Here is a 19,724-nt window from a genome sequence, read left to right as displayed (position 1 = left end):
AAAAAACTATCTAATAGGGGTCAAGGTAGGTTTCATCTAAAAGGAATACATTTAATAATCCTAATCAATGAAATGACCTCTGCCTGCCACTAAATTAACACGGGGAATAATCACATCCCACTGTGAAACAACTTCAATGTCTGTCCGTGTATTAAAAACGTTTTTCATGTTCTCGCTCTCTGGCACTTCTGGACCCATTTCGCTGAGCTTCAAACTACAGCCGCTGATGTTCAACAATAGAGGAGAATGTATAGTCAAAGGAGCAGAGATGCCAATTTCTCCTCCCACGCCACCGTCATCAGACAGTGTTGCAATGCTGCAGAACATGTTGTACCTTGTTGAAAGGGTGAGGTGAGGCTCTCTTTGTGCCAGTGGAAATACCTCAGCCTTTATGCTGTTACACTGTTGCTTCTGCATACTGCTGTAGTTATCATTTCCTCCACTAACAGATGGTAAAAGCCCATTAAGTCAAGCAGCTGAGGCAGGTGAATAACCTACAAAATGTCAACACTTTCACTTTATAATAACTTCAGGAAGGTAAAATGATGCAGACTGATGATACACAGCTGTGAAAAGGAATCGGAGTCTTTGAGCTGCAGACTCTGTGGACACTTTCACAATGACAGTTTGGGGCATAATGGAGCCTTTAACTGATGGTCAAGAAACCAAATGATGTGAAAATCCACGTCGGAGGTCGAAAGGTCATTTAAGTCTTTTGTCAATTTTCCGTTCTCAAAGCTTTCACACTGACAATTCAACAATCATCACTTCTGTGCCATCAGTCAGCAGCACCTGGGAAATACTGGTGATTTTCTGATACAGACTCAAGCTGTAAATACTAATTAATTACATTAACTTATTGTTTGGTTTATAAAATGTCAGAAAACTAAGAGGTTCTCTTCACAATTGACCTGAGCCCAAGTAAACATATTTGTTATGAAAATGTGAAAAATATTTGGTTTTCAGACAGAATAACATCAATTTTTTGTCATTTTTGCTTGAAAACTTATGATTAATTGCTTATCAAAATGATTGGCAATTAATCTGTGTTCGTTGTCATATAATTTTGCGCACTAAATACTTTTGTTGACCTACAGGGTCTAAATTTGCAGCATTTAAAGCCATTAATTCAACTTTAATAGAGGAAGAATTGATCTTTTTCTGCAAACAAATGTTCATTTATCTGGAGAAAAATGACGCAGCTTCACAGATGTGTAAGAAACCCAGTGTAGCTGTCAGACAGCTTTTCATAACTGAAACCTGAGATAATCACCTGTGACACCTGTCCCATCAGACACCTAAGAGTTTTACATTAAGAGCATAAACCTGCTTTCCACCCCCACCCCCCACATCTGTTAACAGCTCAGAAAGAAGCAAAGAGAAGCACGACGAAGAGAAACAAGTTAGCGAGACATGACACACTGGGGGAGGGAGGGGTGGTTTGTAAAATGTCTTTACAACACTGGACAAGCACAACACACAAAGACACACAGTCCATATTAGGGGAAATGGTTTAATTTGGAGACAGAGGCAAAGAAACACACCACACATGAACAAACATTGACCAAAAAAGAACACAGAGTCTTTCGGCTACACACTCCGCTATGGGAAAAAACAGAAAACTCTACACAGGAAAAAGCAAGGCTCAAACTAAACAGATAGTTAACTCTTCAACTAAGACAATTATCCACACAATTTGTCGAAATCCTGATGACCATTAAACTATGTGGACAGCACAAATACTAACATGAAACTTACCACGACTTAGAGGATCCCAACCCCCCCGAAACTGAAACTGATCAACGAAGTGAGGAACATGTAGAGATCCAAGTAAAATCAAAATCAGGCATCTTTTAGAGACAAACAAACCAAAAAAAAGAAAGAAACAAAAACAAAAAAAATTGCTTGACACCACCAAGAGGCCAAACTCAAGACCTGGTCAAGGCGAGGCCACATTGAGAGGCCAGACAATTTTTTTTTCCAATATAGATTTTTTTTTCTTTAATTTCCAATATAAAAAGCTTCACTGGTACAAAATACATATGAACAACCAGTTGTAGAAATTGGAAAGCCTGTGTATGTCATTTTTTTTTTCTTTTTCAAATCCCACCCAGTTTCAAAAAATTGATATTGACTGAACAGAAAGAGAAAAAAAAAGAGAAAACTACTGTATGTATAATACAGATCACATCAAGATGCACCCACTTTGGCTTTCATCAAGACAAGACAAAACATCTATTAAATTATTGGTGGAACATGAACAAAGTCCTACCGATTATCAGACAAGAAAATTAACACAGGAAAAGATTTTTTTTCTCTCTTTTCTTTTGGATCAGGACAATATCTATAGAGATGCAAAGCTACCACACTGTCAAAAAATAGCACTTCAGAATATGAAAACAACAGAAGAAAGAAAGTGATTGTTAGAGCTTGAACGGGATTTGTGATGGAAGCCCCTGAAGTGAGTCAAGTTCTTGTTGGGACCGCTGTGGACTGTACATTGTGCTTTTCTTTTTTCATTTTTAAATTTTTTTATTTTATTCATTCACAGTAACACTTCAACATACACTGCATATCGCCACAGACCTGCAATCATTTCAGTGTTTGACACACGATTTTATCATGTAAAGAACATGGCTCCCAAGTTGTCATCGTCTTTTTTTTTTCTTTTTTCTTTTTCCTTTTTTTAAACTTGCTTGTTTTGGACTTTTATTAAACTCAAAACAAATTCCCCTAACACATCCGGTCACCAATTTGTTTGTATCGCAAGTGTTACAACACATGTGTTCACACTCACTAAGAAAGAGGTTTAACCTTCAAATGTATAGGGAAGTTTATTGTTTATCTACAATTTTTTTTGACCAACTGTTCAAATTGAGTACATCACAATACACATTTACCAGTAACTCAACACACAGAGTGGGAGGGGAAGGGGAGAAAAAGGGGGAGGGGGGGGACACATGAGCAGGTGACAAGAGCTTTCATGACACTGGCATAAATAGACAAAAAAAGGCGAACTGCAGCAATCTCTAAACCAAGGCCTAATAAGGATGTGTAGGCAGTTTCTAGACGTATATATGGCACTTTGAATATTGTATTGCATTTGGATAGAAAAAACACACTGTAAAAAGCACATGCCCATATTAAAAAGTGAAATCAGTGGTACCTTGAAAACGTTGGGATTATAATCACACACAACATTCTGCAAAAGTGATTAAGCTCCCACAATTGTGCTTAACGTTTTCCTTACAAAACTACACTTTCCTCCAGCACGGTTTCAAATTTGGTACCTTTCTTTTACTTTTTTTTTTTTGGAATATTTATGTATTTTGAGAAAAGGAAAAAAAATCCAAACCAAAAAGGTCAAATGGTGACAATTGTGCATTTTGTGTCATAATCCTGTGTGAGTGTCTAGTTTCACACACAAAAAACCCCTGAGTTGACAACTCTTTAGCGCCATCAGGTACGCAGTTTTAGAGAACCCTTCTTTGGGGGGGAGGAGGGTGGGAGGGGGGAGAAGTGGCTGTTATTTTACCAGGGTTGTATCAACAACTTGTACTACAACAGATAAAATACCACCCCGATAAAAAATAAGTGTAAACTTCGTGCTGAAAAAATGGAATGTATTTGTAAACCAACACTATTGTGGTGGGTTTAGTAGTATTAATGTGCTGTGCATCGTGTATGACTGAAACATGATACTGGAAGTCACTTAAAAAGAACAATCAGCAAAAAAACAAAGTAAAAAAGCAAGTGTGTCTGTGTGTGTCTATAAAATGTGCAGAGACCCACAGGTCGTGTGTCGCGTCCGAGTGATCTCTTCTTCAGGGGCTCCCACTTTTGCAATCACAGAAAGTGTGTTGTGTGTCGCAGTGTGTGTGCGTGTGCGTGTAAAGAAAACTACATAATATTACAGGAAAGAATGTTGTGTGAAATCAAAAACAGAGTTTGACACATGGGCACTTTAACAACAAAATAAAACAAGAAAAAAACATTGTCTGGCATCTGTATGATTAACAGACATTGTAAATCATCATCTTTCAACATGAGGCATCCAAACTAAACCAAAGTGAAACATCCATTAATTAAATTATTAATGACAAATTCACAGAAAGTCAACAAGACGTACCGTGGAAATTGAACACAAAATTTTTCTTGAACGCAGGAGGAAAAAAAAAAAAAAAAGGATTAGCCTACATACTCAAAAGGTGACCATAAAAAAAAGTACTTTTTTCCCTAGAAGTTGAAATCACAATTAATGTAGAGGAATTTTTGAATTAAAGTGTTTTTAATCTACTAGAAATGACCCTCAAATGGTCACGCTGATCAAACGCTGATTTTAGTCCTCTTTAAAAATGTAATACACTGAAGACCCCCCCGACACAGATGACATTACAACATAATCTACAAAAAACCCAACGTTTTGCCTGGGTTCTGTTAGTTAAACTTCTATAGATTCAATGGTATAAAATATAGGTAATCTAAGTGTGCATTTAAACCACAGATTGTCTATTTGTGAATCAGTTCTAAAAAAGTTGACTCATGTAGGTAGTCATTTCTCTAAACAGAGCAAATGTACCTTTTATTGTGCCATCAATAGTTCAAAAAAAGGTAAATACACTGGATATTTTTGTAAATGAAAAACAAAATATATTTTTAAATAGCCTTGGTGTAAATCTTCACACTGCCCGCAAAATGTAGAGATCATTACAGAGCACTGAGAGGGGTTTTACTGGTCAGACTTTCAAAAGTGTTGGAAAGTGGTCTGAAGCATGTTTTTTTTTTTTTTTAAAAAGAAGCCAACATATTGCTAATGGCACCAAATAGCACAGCTGTGTGCCAATCCCTGTATTCAACTTTCAAGTGAACTTTACTGAGAGAGGTAAAAAGAAAGCAACATAAAAAAAAAAACAAAACCCAAAAAAAGGAAAAAAGCTAAATTAAAAATAAGAAATCCCACAGGTTTTTTTTTAAAAAAACATTCGCAAAAACAAAAAAGGTCTCTTAAATGAATTCAACGTAGGTAAGTTTTCACATTGATTTGCTTGACCTCTCTCCCACCTGTCACATTTCTATACAGAAACAACAAAACCAAAAAATTAATATACATGCAGAAAAATCAGGTTGAGCTAAGGTCAAGGGTCAGTGGGTGGCCAGGTATTGGTCAGGCGAGCTTAGAGAGACATCACAGACAATGGTGGGATGATGAGGCCAGGAGTTTGGCTTGGCTTTCAACATCATGAAGACATGCTAGGCTAATGATGAGCAAACAGGCATGGAGATTTGTTCTAAAAAAGGAACAAAAACACGAAAGGAAGAGAGAGAGAGAGAGAGAGAGGGAGAGAGGGAGAGAAAGAGAGAGAGAGAGAGAGAAGACAAAGAGGAGAGAAGAGAAAGTTAGGGGCACAGCACAAGAATCGTTTAGCCATGAGGCACAAAAACCAACAAAAACAACGCCAATCACCACATACAGTAAGGACAGGGCGGTAAACATCCCCCCCCAACAAATCTCTCTAGACACACAAAAACAATACACAGATTTAAGGAAGTGACAACCACCAGGACATATGGCAGAGACTCCGACATGCACAAACTGTATACTTGGCACCCAGAGAGATCCATCTAGAGCCAGTCCCTTGTGGGAGACTTGGAGGATGGATGGAATGACTGGAAGAGGTTGTTAACAGAGAAAGAGAGAGGTAGCCTAGCTCAACATGGCTTAGATAACGATACGACAGGGAGGGGAGAGAAAGAGCGAGACACAGATAGAGGGTGAGGAAGGGGGACGAAGATTGAAGAATTTAGAGTGCAAAAGATCTTCACATTAAGAATGACACAAACGAGACAAACTACACGAAAAAGCCAAACACAGGTTGAAGCTCTGGGCTCGGGGGGTGGGGGGTGGGGGGTGGTGTCTACGTGGCCTGGCTTCAGCCCTTCAACACAACAACTGATCCTTAGTCAACCTGTCTAGCTTGACCTGAAGGCAATGAAATGGCATGGAAACACACCTGATGCTCTCCACTAAATACAGTGACACAAAATACCTCCAGCGAACACTGACTCCAGTGATAGTCATAAATAATCATATACATTAAAATATTTAATCCGACTCAAATTACATGAGAAAACCTCAGGAATGAAATACAGTAGAATGTGGAACGATCATTGCAACCATTTTTTTTTAGGATTAGGGTAAGTCTCCCTCCTGTGGTGGGCTCCTTTCCCCCTGCCCCACTGAGTCTCTGCTGTGGTGACCTTGGCTGGAGGGTGAACTTACCCTAGCAGTGCTAGCATTAGAGCTGGGGAGGGGGGAAGGCCCCGGGGCTAGGATCAGTAGGGTTTGCTGTCGTTCTTGGAGCGCTTCAGCTGAACCTTCAGCCTCTTCATTCCGATCTGGAAACCGTTCATGGCCTGGATGGCAGCTTGCGCAGACACAGGATTGTCATAGCTGACGAACCCTGAGGAACCAAAAAGGTGGAGGATATAATGTTACAGACATGTAAAGACCATGTTTTTGCTTGATTATGCTCCATTCACATAGCAACAAAATGCACTCAACCAACTATCTTTTTGAATTACAACTGCAAAATAAAGTTATTTATGCATCAAGAGTTTATGAATCTTGGATGACCACCAGAGACAATATGAAGTACCTGAACTTTGACTGTAAGGCAATCAGATAGAAAAAAATGAACTTTTAACTCCACTGAGAACTGATTTCTGTTTCTGCTGCTTTATATTGCAAGGGCATGGTGTACAACACTATGTACCAGACTTATTGGATTTTCTCAGGAAAAAGGAAACTAATTACAATTACAACAAAAACTATATACTGGAACCAGAAACAACTGATACACTTTAATTAATGAGGTGGGTTTTGTGTTTGAGTTACTCTTTAACAAGATCTCAACATTCTTTTCTTTTTTGTTACATAATTTCTGTTACATAGTGTCAAATTCAAGACAAGGAGCTCCTGAACTCACTTCAACGAAAAGAAAGAGCAACAGATGAGTTGACTATTTCTGTCATTCATCAAGTAAAAATACCAAACATTTACTCAGAGTAAGAACTGGCTGTTTTTCTCATTTTACATTAAATGTAACCAAAAGTAAAAACATAAGCAGTAATTAAAAATACCTGAATCCCTAGTCATTTAAAGTTGACACAAAAACAAATTATTATAAACAGTATTTTTGGGTTATGTTGACACAATTGTTTCTGTCAACATCCCAGTCTTTACATCAACACTTGAGCAGTGTTCAGTGGATGGTTTTCTTTAAAACATTAAGGCTTTGGTAAAAGGAGAAACAAATTAATGCTGTGTAAATATAAAACTGCTTATTTAGCACTGTTAGAGATGGCAATGTTTAACGTGAGGCCATACAAGCCTTTTTGTAACATAACTAGTTGGAGTTTGTGTCCAGTAGTTCAACTTTTGAAATTAATATTTGCACATTCATTGAGTCTGGATTTTGTTTTTTAATAGGAAGGATCAAATGTGATTTTAAGAATTTTGAACCAGTTATTTTAACTCTTGGCAGAAAAACCACATTAGACATGAAACAATAGTTTTATACATTACATTAGGACTGCTGTGTGACTGTCACACTTTACATACACTGCTACTTTCTGGGCTAGCACAAAAAGCTGCAAAGACAATAAATGTGCGCACGACTGACTGCATTACATCAACACTGCCTCAGCATTATTCAAAATGGGGGCCAGTAAAAATCCAGGAATTTATAGCAGCACGGTGACAACCTAATATTCTGCACACAATGCACCAGGCTGGTGAGGTATCAGTTATAATAGACAGGTATAATCAACAGGATACTAGCAGTGCCAACACACTTACCAAAGCACTTGCTCAGATTGGTCTGTTTGTCAATGAAGACTTTGGCAGAGACCACATTTCCAAAAGGCATGAACATCTGCAGAAGATCCTGGTCCCCAAACTCCTGGGGCAGGTGGTAGATGAACAGGTTGGCGCCCTCTGGCCCTACTCCATTTGGTAAGAAAATCAGAAACTCAAGTTAGATACAAATTTAGATGCACATACACAGATTTATCACCACTACAAAACATGTTAATGAAATGATGTGAAGACAGACTGAAACACCACAGCAAATGTGAAGACATGATGCCAGGGTGTGCTGAGGATCTGCTCACCTTCCTTCTGGCTGCCAGCAACGCTCTGCTGCAGGAGAGACTGGCCGTAGAGGGAGGGCAGGGCGGAGGCTGTGTACTGCTGCATCCCTGAGTAGGCCTGGGTCAGAGCATCCATGGAGCTGGCTGCTGACCCATTGGCCATGGAGGCTCCCAGGCCTCCATTCATGGCCCCCATACCTGTGAAACATGATCAAATTGATGTCACAACTCAAACATTTTGTGAAAATGTCTGACAAGTACATAAGCTGCATTACATGATTTTGACCACTAGAGGGCAGAGAGACAAACTCGGACAGTACAACCCTTGGATTATTAAGTTGTTCTGACTTAAAGTGGGGACACACATTACAACTGTTCAGCCAGTTATGAATATTGTTTCGATGGGACACCTGATAGGACCAAGTCTGTTCCAGTCTAGGTGAATTCGTATTGGCAGTTGGCCGATAAAGTCCAATTGTGTGCAATATGAAAAGACATTGAGATTTATTTTTAAACATTTGATATTTGTGACTGACATCTGCGACTAGGCACGTCACTTGTGTGTCGCCCAGTAGACATAACGGTAAATAAACAAATAGTAAAAAGGTGACCAAAGGGGTTTGTGGTGAAATGGAGGCCCTCATCCAAACCCAGCTTTTTTTTTCTTCTTTTTTTTTTTTTGCTGTTTTTGGCCTCTTCAGTGCAAACTGGATGGCTTATAAACAACTCCTGGTTGCCCTCCATGTTTGTTTTGGCACAATAACACAGAACAACTGGCAGAATCTGTGGGGTCATCTACCACAAGAAATCCAGTCATTACTGACCAGTGTGTTGTCTAGTGTATTTACTGTTTATTAGGCAAAAATTAATCTTTATGTGAGGTTTGTCTGGTCTGTGTAGGTTTCCACTGGTTTTCAGGTTTGTCCAAACCTTAATACGTCACTGCACATTCAGACCAACAGCAACCTTGAGTTAAAACAATGCATGGGGCTGCTGGTGAGAGCTTTTTGTTACAGGTATTGGTAAGACAATGTAATACAAACCAGGAAGACCTGTTTGAGTAATAAAATGTAGTGGTTAATCCATGATTTCTAATACTGTGAGATGAGATTTTACACCTGAGGACGATTGTGAATCACCGATATTTGGCCAACTAACCTTGCCAAATCACATTGTGACATGTGTTGTGGCCAACACTGAGCCAGATTAACTTTTTTTGCCAGGCAACCCTGCACTGAATAAGGCGACTACAGTTTTTCCACTCTGCGCTATCATCTGTCTGAATATACCCACAGCAAACAACTGCCTCCTTACACATCTACCAGAGACAAAAATCTCTTAATGCAGCTTTTAAATGAATTTTTTTAGGGTTTTATCTAGCCAGTAGAAAGTAGACGCTCACCACTGACGCTGCTGGTGAGAGCGTTGAGGTTGTTGAGGCCCACAGAGGTCCCAGTGAGACCCTGCAGGGTGCCCAGAGATGCCAAGGTGTTCATGGCGGCACCGGCACTGGACCCTGCTGTTGAACCAGCTGTTGAGAGATGCAATAAAAAGGAAATACGGGTTACCGCAAGGGTAACATGATCACATTAAAAACACCTATCATTTTAAACGTCTGGCATCTTTACCACAAATTGTTATGGTTATGAGAGGGTGACACAGCAGTGAGAAGGGCAGTTAAAAATCTGTCTCTTAATGAGGAGAGGTCATTACCGCAGGAGCAATATGCTAAACTCAGGCAGATGGAGCCAATGTATATTTACACAGATTAAAAAGGAAATGGGGGCTCTCATAAAATTTTATATGTGGGTGATTAACTCCCATAAAATCAATGAGGAATGGCTGAGGACTGTTAGGCAAGTAGCGGATGAGGGAGGTTTGCAGAGCAGTTGGTAGCTACCATCAGCACCAAGAGCGCTGACTTGTGGACATTCATATCTCAATGGGTAAGGAATTTTTATTTAGAGTCATATTTAAATGTTTTATGTGAAGATAAACCAGGAAAACAGACACAGGTTAATTTGTCAATCATTAAAAAAATAAGGTCAAAACCTCAGCAAGAAAAACACATCCTATAAACAAGTAACCTAACTGAACTAAAACAACTATGATCATCAACCCTGCTCCAGGGTCTGACTCCAGCACATGCACATACTACAAATTCAGCTTATGTTAGTATTTAATTACCTGGACTGGCCAGAGCTCCCAGGGCTCCGCTGTTTGTAGACAGGGCGCTGGTAGAAGTCGGGCTGCCAGAGCTCTGAGCTGCAGCCGCAGCAGCAGCTAGCGTGGCCAAGTTCTGCAGCTGAAGGGGATTCACACCTGCTGAGAGAATGAAGAAACAGAGGTGATTAAGAAAGACTTCCAAATTTATGCTTGTGTTCTTGCAGAGAAATGCCTTTCAAAAAAGTGTTGGAGGGAACTTTTGTAGCTTTAGCTGAGGCTAACTGTGGAGTGCAGTCACTGCTGCTGGATTCTTGTTAATTTCACATTCTTTCCTCCAGAAAACTACTGTGTTTGGCATTGTTTTACTTTTACAATAACATTTACCTTTCACCATTAGATTAGGTCATTTTGATTGTTTTTAGTACAATAATGCTGCAGTATGATGGTAGCTGTAGTTCAACACTTGTTTGAGGATTGCACTAGATAGAGTACTTTATCAACCCCAATCATAAAATGCAGTATTAGTTTTAGTATTAAACATGAACTTATATTTCAACATATAAAACCTCTCTCTGTACAATTAGAAAGCAGAATGGGGTGTGATTTAAAACAGGAACATTAGTCCTCACAGATCTATTGCTTTTTAATTTGATCAAATCACAGTGATGTGCTGAGTGTTCATCTTTACAGGGGCTTGCACAGCCCTGGAATAGCAGCACCAATTATTAATGTGCCACTGATCTGAAAGAGTAATGTGATTTACGGTACTTAAAATCATGTGGGTGTTCAGCACTGGGTCACAAGGTTGGTGACATGAAAATTGTCAGCTTGTTCATGTACAGCTTAAGAACAGTAACCTCGACATCTTAAAAGGATGAACTCACCTCCTAGCCTCTGAATACCATTGAAACTGCCTTGGTTACTGGTAGATGTGGCCTGCTGGAGCAACTGTTGAGAACAAAAAAGGAAAAACTGAAATCAATAACGGGGAATACACAATTAGGTTTTGATTACCAGTATAACTGTAATGGTTTCTCATTGAATTTCAGAACAACAGTAACAATACTGTGTAGGGGAAAGACAAAAAATGGATATTGTAATCGTGACTTTCATAGGCTCTCCTAATATCTTCGAATATGTAATGTTTAGTTCTGTTTTCTGATTCTTACAAAACAGAATTTATTGGGGCAAGATTTGTACAAACTGTACACATTTTTTTTTTTTTTACTCGGTCTGGTTTGAGACAATACCACCAAATAACAGAAGTCATGTTTTATTTGCTACAACATCCCTCCATTTCCCTCTGTTCAAAATGTGTGATATCCGTCTTGATGAAATAGAAGCTCATCTGTTTTTGTCCGTCACTATTAATTTGCATGAAAACATCTCAATGTCTCCTTGTTTTCCTGCCTGAAACACAAACAGCTCAGCTGTTCATGTTATGAACATGTTTAAGTCACAAGTTCACTGGATCCAATTCAGAGAGGGCACATGCAAGTCACATGGTAGTGTCCTTTAGCCAGAACACAGACTGAGTGAGGCAAGATGTTCCTGTTCGGAGCCAGAGTGAATAGATTCATAGTTCATGTCTGAATACTGTGACGTTATTGTAAATGTTATTATAGTTTTGATCTATTTGCATTCTGCTCCATCGCAACTATTTGTGTATAAAAAGCAGGTTCAATATTTTAATTACAACACATTCCTGAAAATGAGTCTAAACACTTCACAATGTAACAACTAATACACTACCACACAATCTGACTCCATCTACACACAGTTATTACTTCCTTCACAAACACACTAATGTACTGTCTTGTATATACTGATGGTAGTTCTTTTTTCTACCATACATTGTGAGTCCCATGTAAAGTCAACATATGACTAAACTAAGCATGCATTCGCAGAAGCTAAACCTGATGATAACGATGGTAATACATGAGTAGCTGTGTGGCTGAGCTGGTTGCATGTGTGGGTAACACTTACAGCCAGGTACTGCGGTGTAAGGGTCCCCAGGCCAGCCAGGTTTCCCCAGGTGGAGGCGCTGTTGAGCTGCTGAATCTGCTGTACTAACTGCTGCTGCAGGCGCCGCTGCTCCTTATCTCTCTGTGTGTCTGCAAACTTCACCACCAAAGGTGAGGAGCAGCCCTGGAGCAGCAAAGAGGTGAGAGATGTTAGACCAGTTCAGAAAACACACTGAAAAATCCACTGTTTATTTACCAATGCGAGGACACAGTCATTGCAAGGAATTTTTCAGAAAGGGGGGTATCATCTATGCCTCAAGACAGTTCTTTTTAAATGCCTGTTGCATTCACATCAAAACTAACACACAGAGGACATCTGCCATGCATAGCTGAGCCAGGCCACATTCCAAAAAGGGCACAGGACAATGCTGCAGACAGTGAATCTTTTTAGCACTCGGAGGAGCTGAATCGAGTCCACAGACAAGCAGACAACAGATGGAGACAACACTTAAAAAAAAAACAGACATTCGAAAACGAGGATATGTCAGCAGACATTAACAAGAAAATGCAATACAATACACACAATCTCGCAAACAGTCACATACTGTTCAGACAGACGCATGAACACGAGGCATGCGGTGCAAAAGTGTTTTGAGAGTTGAGAGCCAGACAGGGACCAGGCTGGACAGGGAAAATGGCTTCTGCACCAGCAGCACCTCCCATGGCAGCTGAAAATTTGGGAGGTTATGATATGGGGGGGAAATAGGTGGCACCACCACTGGGGCCTGCGTTTAATCTGGTAGGAGGAGTGTTATGTTTGGTTGGGCTCCTAATTAGACTTGGTCTGATGCTTCACTGGGGAGCCTCTGACCTGCTAGCTGTCAAATTACTGCTGCTCCACTTCCACAAAGACTCCACTGGCTACATGAGGACATGGACCCAATTTTTGAAGAAATCTAATAGGGTAGCTGCTCTAGTCTAGGGTAATTCTTTGTTAACCTAAATTTGATGGTGTGGGTTCTTTTCCCTGTGGTCCAAAATATAGATTGATGATAGTAGACCGTGATGGCCAGGCTCTAAAATATTATCTGAATCAATAAATGAGATCCATTTAGTCCAGCCCAAAATTAGAGATGACAGCAATTCTCGTTGTGTCCTGTTAACTCTGAATTCAGCAGCTATGTGCAAGGCAATGCTTCAAGTTTTATTCAATTATTTTGCAGACGACAATGTAATTTTGTAATTAGCAAGAGTGGTTTTGGAAATGACTCATGCTCTGTGATGAATGGACGCCATCTGCTTGGACAGGTTCTTCATCCTTCCAACACAAGGGGGCAGCAGAATGTATGAGGGGGGGGAGGAGGGGGAAAATGAGAAATAGGTGCTAAGGGGTACAGTACCTCCATAGTCTGAGAGTGATGCATGGTTTTGATTGCATTCTGTGCCATTGCCCTGGTAGCAAATGTGACAAACGCACAGCCTGTAGGGGGGGAACAATAGGAGAGGGGGGGAGGAGGGAGGGAGGGACAAGAAGAAACAAAACAAGACAAAAGGTTTGGACAACTCGTTATGAACCCCAAAAAAACACATTACAGTACAGAGAATGGCAACTCCCAAGCACACAGAACCACCCTCACTGGTTAGCACACGGAGAAAGAACACAACAAGGAGAACAGTAACACGTGTCACATGAGCACAGTGATCGACAAATTAAATTGCCACCCAGAGAGGCTCGACTATGTGGTGTCATGGTGAAACAGTCAACGTGATTATATACACATAAAATGCACACATAAATACACACTGAAAGGATTTGATTTGCTAAAATATGTGAAATCTGCAAACAGAGGGTTGTATGCTCTATTTCAAATTGTGGTTCCACTGCGTACATTTACCAGAAAAAGAGCAGAAATTTGTGACTAAGTGTCTCTGCTATGAGATTTTTATCATGTGTACATCAACACGAGAGCCCTGTGCCGCCCGCTATCTGAGCCTTTATGCAGCAGAGAGCTATGTAGGAGATGTGACGACAGGCTAATTCCAGCCTTTGTAGAGTGTGATGAAGGAGGCGGTAAAGGAGGAGCTGAGCCGAGCTGAGCCGCCTGCCAGCTGAGCCCACGAACACCAGCAGCCAGCGGTTGCCAAGGCGACGGGCCATTGTGCCGGACAGCGAGTGCAGTGGCCCTTCACTGTGAGATGTGGAGGCTGAGTGTCACAGTGATGGGAGGATAGACTATGGGGATGGAATGGGTGCCACTGGAAGTGAATAGCACTTGATTTTGTGGGTGGAGGGGGTTGAAATGAAGAAGCAGGGAGGGGCCTGTAAATACTTGATGAGAATATGTACTCAGCTACTCTGACGGTTGCTGCTGCGAGGCCAAGAACAGGGTGCCTACACCTACCTCTGCTCTGACCATCTGGTCCCCGGAGAATTCTGCACTCTTCGATCTGCCCGAAAGACGAGAACATCATTCTGACCTCGTTTTCGCCGTATTTCTTTGAAACCATTCCGACGAAGAGTTTTCTGTCTTCTACCGCTGCAGAGGGATGAAAAGAGAACAGCTATTCAGTTAAACTCAAACAATCATGGAGCTATGAAAGCAGCAGTTACATCAGGCGCTAAATCTTGCACCTCTCTTTTTCTTGTTCAAGCTCTCACCTTGTCATGCTGCCACATTTTCTGCCTCTCACTCAAGGTGCCAGCCTCTTGTTCAAAAACTTGCAGCTTTGTTTTCCTCAGTGTCTACTTCTCTAGATAGATGACTATATCATCCATTTGTGCTCTCCTCTAGATCCTCTGTACCTGGTCTACTCTTCTCCCCCTTGGTGCCTTTTAAAGCCCATAATCCTCCTAACCCTTGACACAATACAGAAATTGTGTATTGCTGCACATTCCCTGAGCTAAGTCCATCTCAGGCTTTCACCTTGGCATTAAATAGAGACACAATTCAGCCCATGCCTCTCTTTTTAAAACCTCACACCTTGTTTGTTGTGGCTAAATTTTCCCTCAGACATCATCTCTGTGTCCTACCATCCATTGGCTAGTACCCTTCTGCATTTCAAATGAATCCACTTACCACTTGTTTTCTCACTGTCAGCGGGTTTCATCTGGATAGGATGATGCATCTGGAAAAAAAAGGTAAGAAAATAGTTAACACCACACTTGTCACCTTTATAAACTAAGCAGGTGCTCCGCCTCCTTATCTCGCATCACAAGGATATCATATCTTCACACTAGTCCCCCTCCCATCCTCAAGTTTTTCTCTCTGCCTCTTGTTTTGTTCTCTCACTCTAAGACCATCATCCCTCACCACCGCCAGATTCAAGAGGAAGCGTCTATGGGTTGATAGCAGGGATCAAATTCTCCAGTATCCAATTTCACTTCTCGCTGTAGTGTAGACTTGTGATTGAACTTATCGATTCTTCCTGTCAACATTCCTCATCTTCTTTAGAACTGTTATTTGGAGATGGTTGACAAGCAAACCATTTCTGCATTGCTTTCATATGTACTGGGAGTTTTTTCTGAAGATAAGAGATAATCCTTTATTAGTCTCACAATGGGGAAATTGATATAATACCTATTAACTGCCTATACATACATGGTGTGGCAAAGCTGAGCTGTGAAAAATCTCATTTGAATCAACCTAACATCTCTGAATGTGGCGCCATTTCACAAGCTGTGTTCATTATGTGAGAAAGTGGATGCAGAACAACTGCTTGTCTGTCATTTCATGCCATTTAATGAACACTTTTATCCCCAGCGAGTCACTGAACTTCTAGTGAATATATTTTTAGCAGCATTTACCTGCCATGTGATGTGAAAGAAGGAAAAGACGTGGCTGTGAGATGCCTGAGCAGTTTGTACTTATGAAAAGTGGAGGGTTTGTTTTTGACAAGCACTAAAGAGAAGCAGACAGATGGCCTGCTCAGTATGGGTACTGGCTAGCGTCACTGACCAAGGAGAGCGAGGCACAGAAGGGAGAGGGAACAGGAACAGGGAAACAAGCTTTTCCACTGTCACGCAAACCGAACTCAGTCACCTGCAGTCAATGCCAGTAACAGTATGGTCAGGAATTGGGATTCGAGAGCTGAGCTGTTAGACCACACTTTATTTGAAATGTCTGGCTGATTGATAGTCCTCCAGTGAAGAGCGCCAAGCCTGTATACTCAGCCTGCTACACTCATTTATCAACCTGGTTCAATATTTACCTGTAGTCTCACTGACAGTGGCTCCTTTTCCAATAGACTGAGCTATTGATTTAATCGACAGCTGGAGTTGTTTGGTATAGATTTAATTGATTGGAAAGAAAGTAATTTAGAAGGGTATAAGGCAGAGCAGATTTGTAGAGGTTTAACAAGCAATTGCACTTATTCCAGTTGACTGGGCTTTAATCTCGCTAGATAAATCAGGTGAGGAATTAAGAGACCACACTCATTCTCACCAGGCTCCATTGTTAAAAAAGACTTGAACTCGTCTGCTTTTATACCTCTAACTTTGGGAAATAAAAATGTAGATGTGCATCAATGATTCATGAAGACAAGCATTAATAATTTGTTCCACTTTGTGGCGATCGAGTCCTGTGCCTCTGTGAATAACCTGCCTGGTCAAGCACACTTTACCTGATACCTAGGTGTATGTGTGTGTGTGTTGCGTCATCTTATCAATTCAGTGTGTTGAGTTCATGGGAGTCCTTGGTGTGGTGTTAGTACATAGTAGGGGCTGAGATATTTCTCAGGCCAAACAGGCGTTCAGTGAGCCGAGAGCTCATTATCGGCCAGCACACAGCTCACAGCCTGCACCGGGGATGTAGAGGGGCTCAAGCAGCTAAAAGCAGCCCATACTGTGCTTACTCACCCCACTTAAGGTCTTTATGTTGTGCAGTGCATTCTGGGCCTCCAGTGCAGCTTTTCTTGTATAAAAAGTTACAAAACAGCATCCTGCAGAGAGAGAAAAACAGGGACAAAAAATGGGCGGGGTGGAAGGAGACATAAGCAGCATTAAAACGCAATGCATACAGACAGTAAATGTAATACCACAACTACTGCAGAGCAGGAGAGAAGCTAAATGGATGAAAGTATGTTCTCTACATATCACATGTTAGAAACATGTGACAGGATATTCTTAGCACCAACTGTTAGATGGTGCGCACAGCTCATGTAGGAGCTTGCAGCGAGGACAGTGGAGTAACGAGATAGTTGAAGGCAGTTGTGTGACATGGTCATAGAGATGACGACAGGGTTAGATAGCTGTCATGATGCGCTGATGCACAGTCCACAGGTCAACACAGCTTAGGCAAGCCAGGGCACATGGGACCAACCCATCTCCGAGAGAGAGCAGTGCCGCATTGCATAAGAATCCAATCACACTCAAAACATACATACAAGAGGCATGAAAACAGCACAAAGAGACAAGAGGGAGCAGGAGTGAGAGCAAGGAAGAGGAATCACAAGAGGAGAGAGGTGGTGGGGGAGGGGGATGAAGAAAAGAAGAGCGGGGGAGGAAAAAAAAAAGCCTCTCATCCTTCCGTCCCAGCAGACCGCCAGTGGCGTTCCAGCCTGTCAGTTTCACTGGGCTGGGGAAGTGGAGCACTGCAGCGTCTCTGACCTACATAGTGTGTATTATGCTGTTACTGGAGCTCCCAGGCCGCGGGGAGGGCTGTTGAACTCTAATATGCATCGAGCTGCTCTCTTCCCTCTCACAACCAGCTGAGTTCTCTCTTTCTCTGCTGCTTAGCCCTGCCTCCAATTTACTGGAGCTAAATAAACCATCCAGAGAGGCGTGATAGTTATCAGATGATTTTTTCATGACCTGCAGTAGACGTGACCTAAAAACAGCCACAAATCTGATGGCTCCTCAATAGATCTGTGGCAAAGTAAACAACCAAAATGGAAGTGGGATTACAGCAATTTCAAAGTGCAAATCAAACAAAAGCAAGATTGATGACATAGGAAGCGGGTGAAGAGTGTATTATCTGCTATGCAAATAAACATAAGCCATGCTTTGATAAAAACTGCCCCCCAGTTCTCCCAGTAGGAGTACGACAACTGGGAAGGCAGTGAAATTGATGGGCGTGGGGGCTGCAACAAATTCACCTCACACAGGCTGGGTGAGCCAAAGACCGCTGTGATCAGGCCAGATTATCTATTAGAATACATTAACATTGCATTAACATGTCAATAGGCCATCACAGCTGACACTCCGCATAGAACAGGGGAGGGCTCTGCTAAAAAAAAGGGGGCTTTGAACTCTTCAGTCTCCAAATGAACTACACAGTGTTGGCTGTATATTTATATACACACACACCGCATAATAAGCACCCTGGAGGTTTTCTAATATACCTCTGAACACATTTAGGATCATTTAGATGTGTGTACGTTTTTGTTAAAAAGCCTGATCATGTGGATTCAAGTGCTGCCATGGTGACAGTGCAGGGGGAGGAGACATTAACAGCATTGAAACCAACACCTGGATAACTACGAAGACTGGATAACAGGTTAAAAAACAGCATCTTGACTGTGACAAGACAACATGGAGTCATGCTGCTCATTATTACTGCTGTGCTACTGATGTTTGGAGGAGATGGAAAAGGAGACAATAAATGCCAGAAAAACAGGCGATTCCAAAGTAGTGTAGCAGTGTTATCAGCCTGTTGTTTGCTTATGCAAGGCAAAAAATGAGGATAAACTGTGTTCAGTAGGTAAAAATCACTGATTCATCGAGCTAGTCAGGCGACACCTTCTCTCAGACTGCCTCCACCAACAATTTAACAAACTCAATCAGCAGAACAGGGGCTGATAAAGGCAGAGTAGTGCCAATGGTTCTGGACACACCTCAAAAACAATGAGGGATGTTTGGCCAGAGACCTTCAACAACCACTATATGACTGTGCGCTGTGGCCGTGAAAACCACTGTCCAGCATCAAACACGGTCCCACCACATTAAAACCCAAGAATGGATTAGTGCCTTTAGCCATCGTGAGTCATCCATCCATCAAGGGAATTGAAATTTGGGTGATGTCGTAAACCCAGGACAGTTACATCAGGGAAACTGTCGTTTACTTTATTCGCCTGCAGTTAGTTATGGCAGACTGAGCACTTCCAATGGCACTTTGCAGCTCTCTGCAGACAGCAGGCTTCCACTTCACCGTCTCCTCTAATTGCAACCTAAACTGAATCGCTCAACTCGAGCACCATTTCTAAGGTGAGCGCATCGATGGATGTCTTAATGGAAAATTGCAGTTGAGTAACACTTCCTTCATACAATGCTGCTTTTAAACCAGCATGGCAAAGTAAAAAAAAAAAAAAAAATTCTATAATGCAGGGTTATGAAGAAAGGTGTTATTTTTTAACCCTGAAACAAAAGACTATTGAATCTTGAATCTTGTCTGTAAGCACAAACATAGCTGCATTGCGTGTGCAGACAAGTAAAGCTGTACACTGCCT

The 19,724-nt window shown here is 41.3% G+C and overlaps 1 protein-coding gene across 8 annotated transcripts in view; it reads right to left on the bottom strand.

Annotated features, from left to right (window-relative positions):
• Positions 1 to 1,493: 1,493 nt before the first annotated feature.
• LOC108888514 (CUGBP Elav-like family member 2) overlaps positions 1,494 to 19,724 on the bottom strand; it is a 30,959-nt gene continuing 12,728 nt past the window's right edge. For 2 of the 8 annotated variants that reach the window (XM_051073243.1, XM_018684520.2), the window contains exons 3-14: positions 17,137 to 17,219; positions 15,359 to 15,407; positions 14,684 to 14,818; positions 13,682 to 13,761; positions 12,304 to 12,465; positions 11,202 to 11,265; positions 10,339 to 10,476; positions 9,554 to 9,682; positions 8,173 to 8,349; positions 7,859 to 8,005; positions 6,281 to 6,461; positions 1,494 to 5,288 (exon numbers count right to left, since the gene is read on the bottom strand). In XM_051073243.1, the coding sequence (XP_050929200.1) occupies positions 6,334 to 6,461; positions 7,859 to 8,005; positions 8,173 to 8,349; positions 9,554 to 9,682; positions 10,339 to 10,476; positions 11,202 to 11,265; positions 12,304 to 12,465; positions 13,682 to 13,761; positions 14,684 to 14,818; positions 15,359 to 15,407; positions 17,137 to 17,219 (1,292 nt within the window). In that variant the 3' untranslated portion in view covers positions 1,494 to 5,288; positions 6,281 to 6,333. Of the gene's footprint in view, positions 6,462 to 7,858; positions 8,006 to 8,172; positions 8,350 to 9,553; positions 9,683 to 10,338; positions 10,477 to 11,201; positions 11,266 to 12,303; positions 12,466 to 13,681; positions 13,762 to 14,683; positions 14,819 to 15,358; positions 15,408 to 17,136; positions 17,220 to 19,724 lie in introns of all 8 variants that reach the window. The other 6 variants (XM_018684517.2, XM_018684521.2, XM_018684519.2 and 3 more) reach the window with 4 other exon arrangements.

The sequence above is a fragment of the Lates calcarifer genome, linkage group LG10, assembly GCF_001640805.2.
Source record: "Lates calcarifer isolate ASB-BC8 linkage group LG10, TLL_Latcal_v3, whole genome shotgun sequence".
NCBI lineage: Eukaryota > Metazoa > Chordata > Actinopteri > Centropomidae > Lates > Lates calcarifer.
Note: the sequence above shows the minus strand (reverse complement) of the source record. Positions and strands in the feature narration are given on the sequence as shown.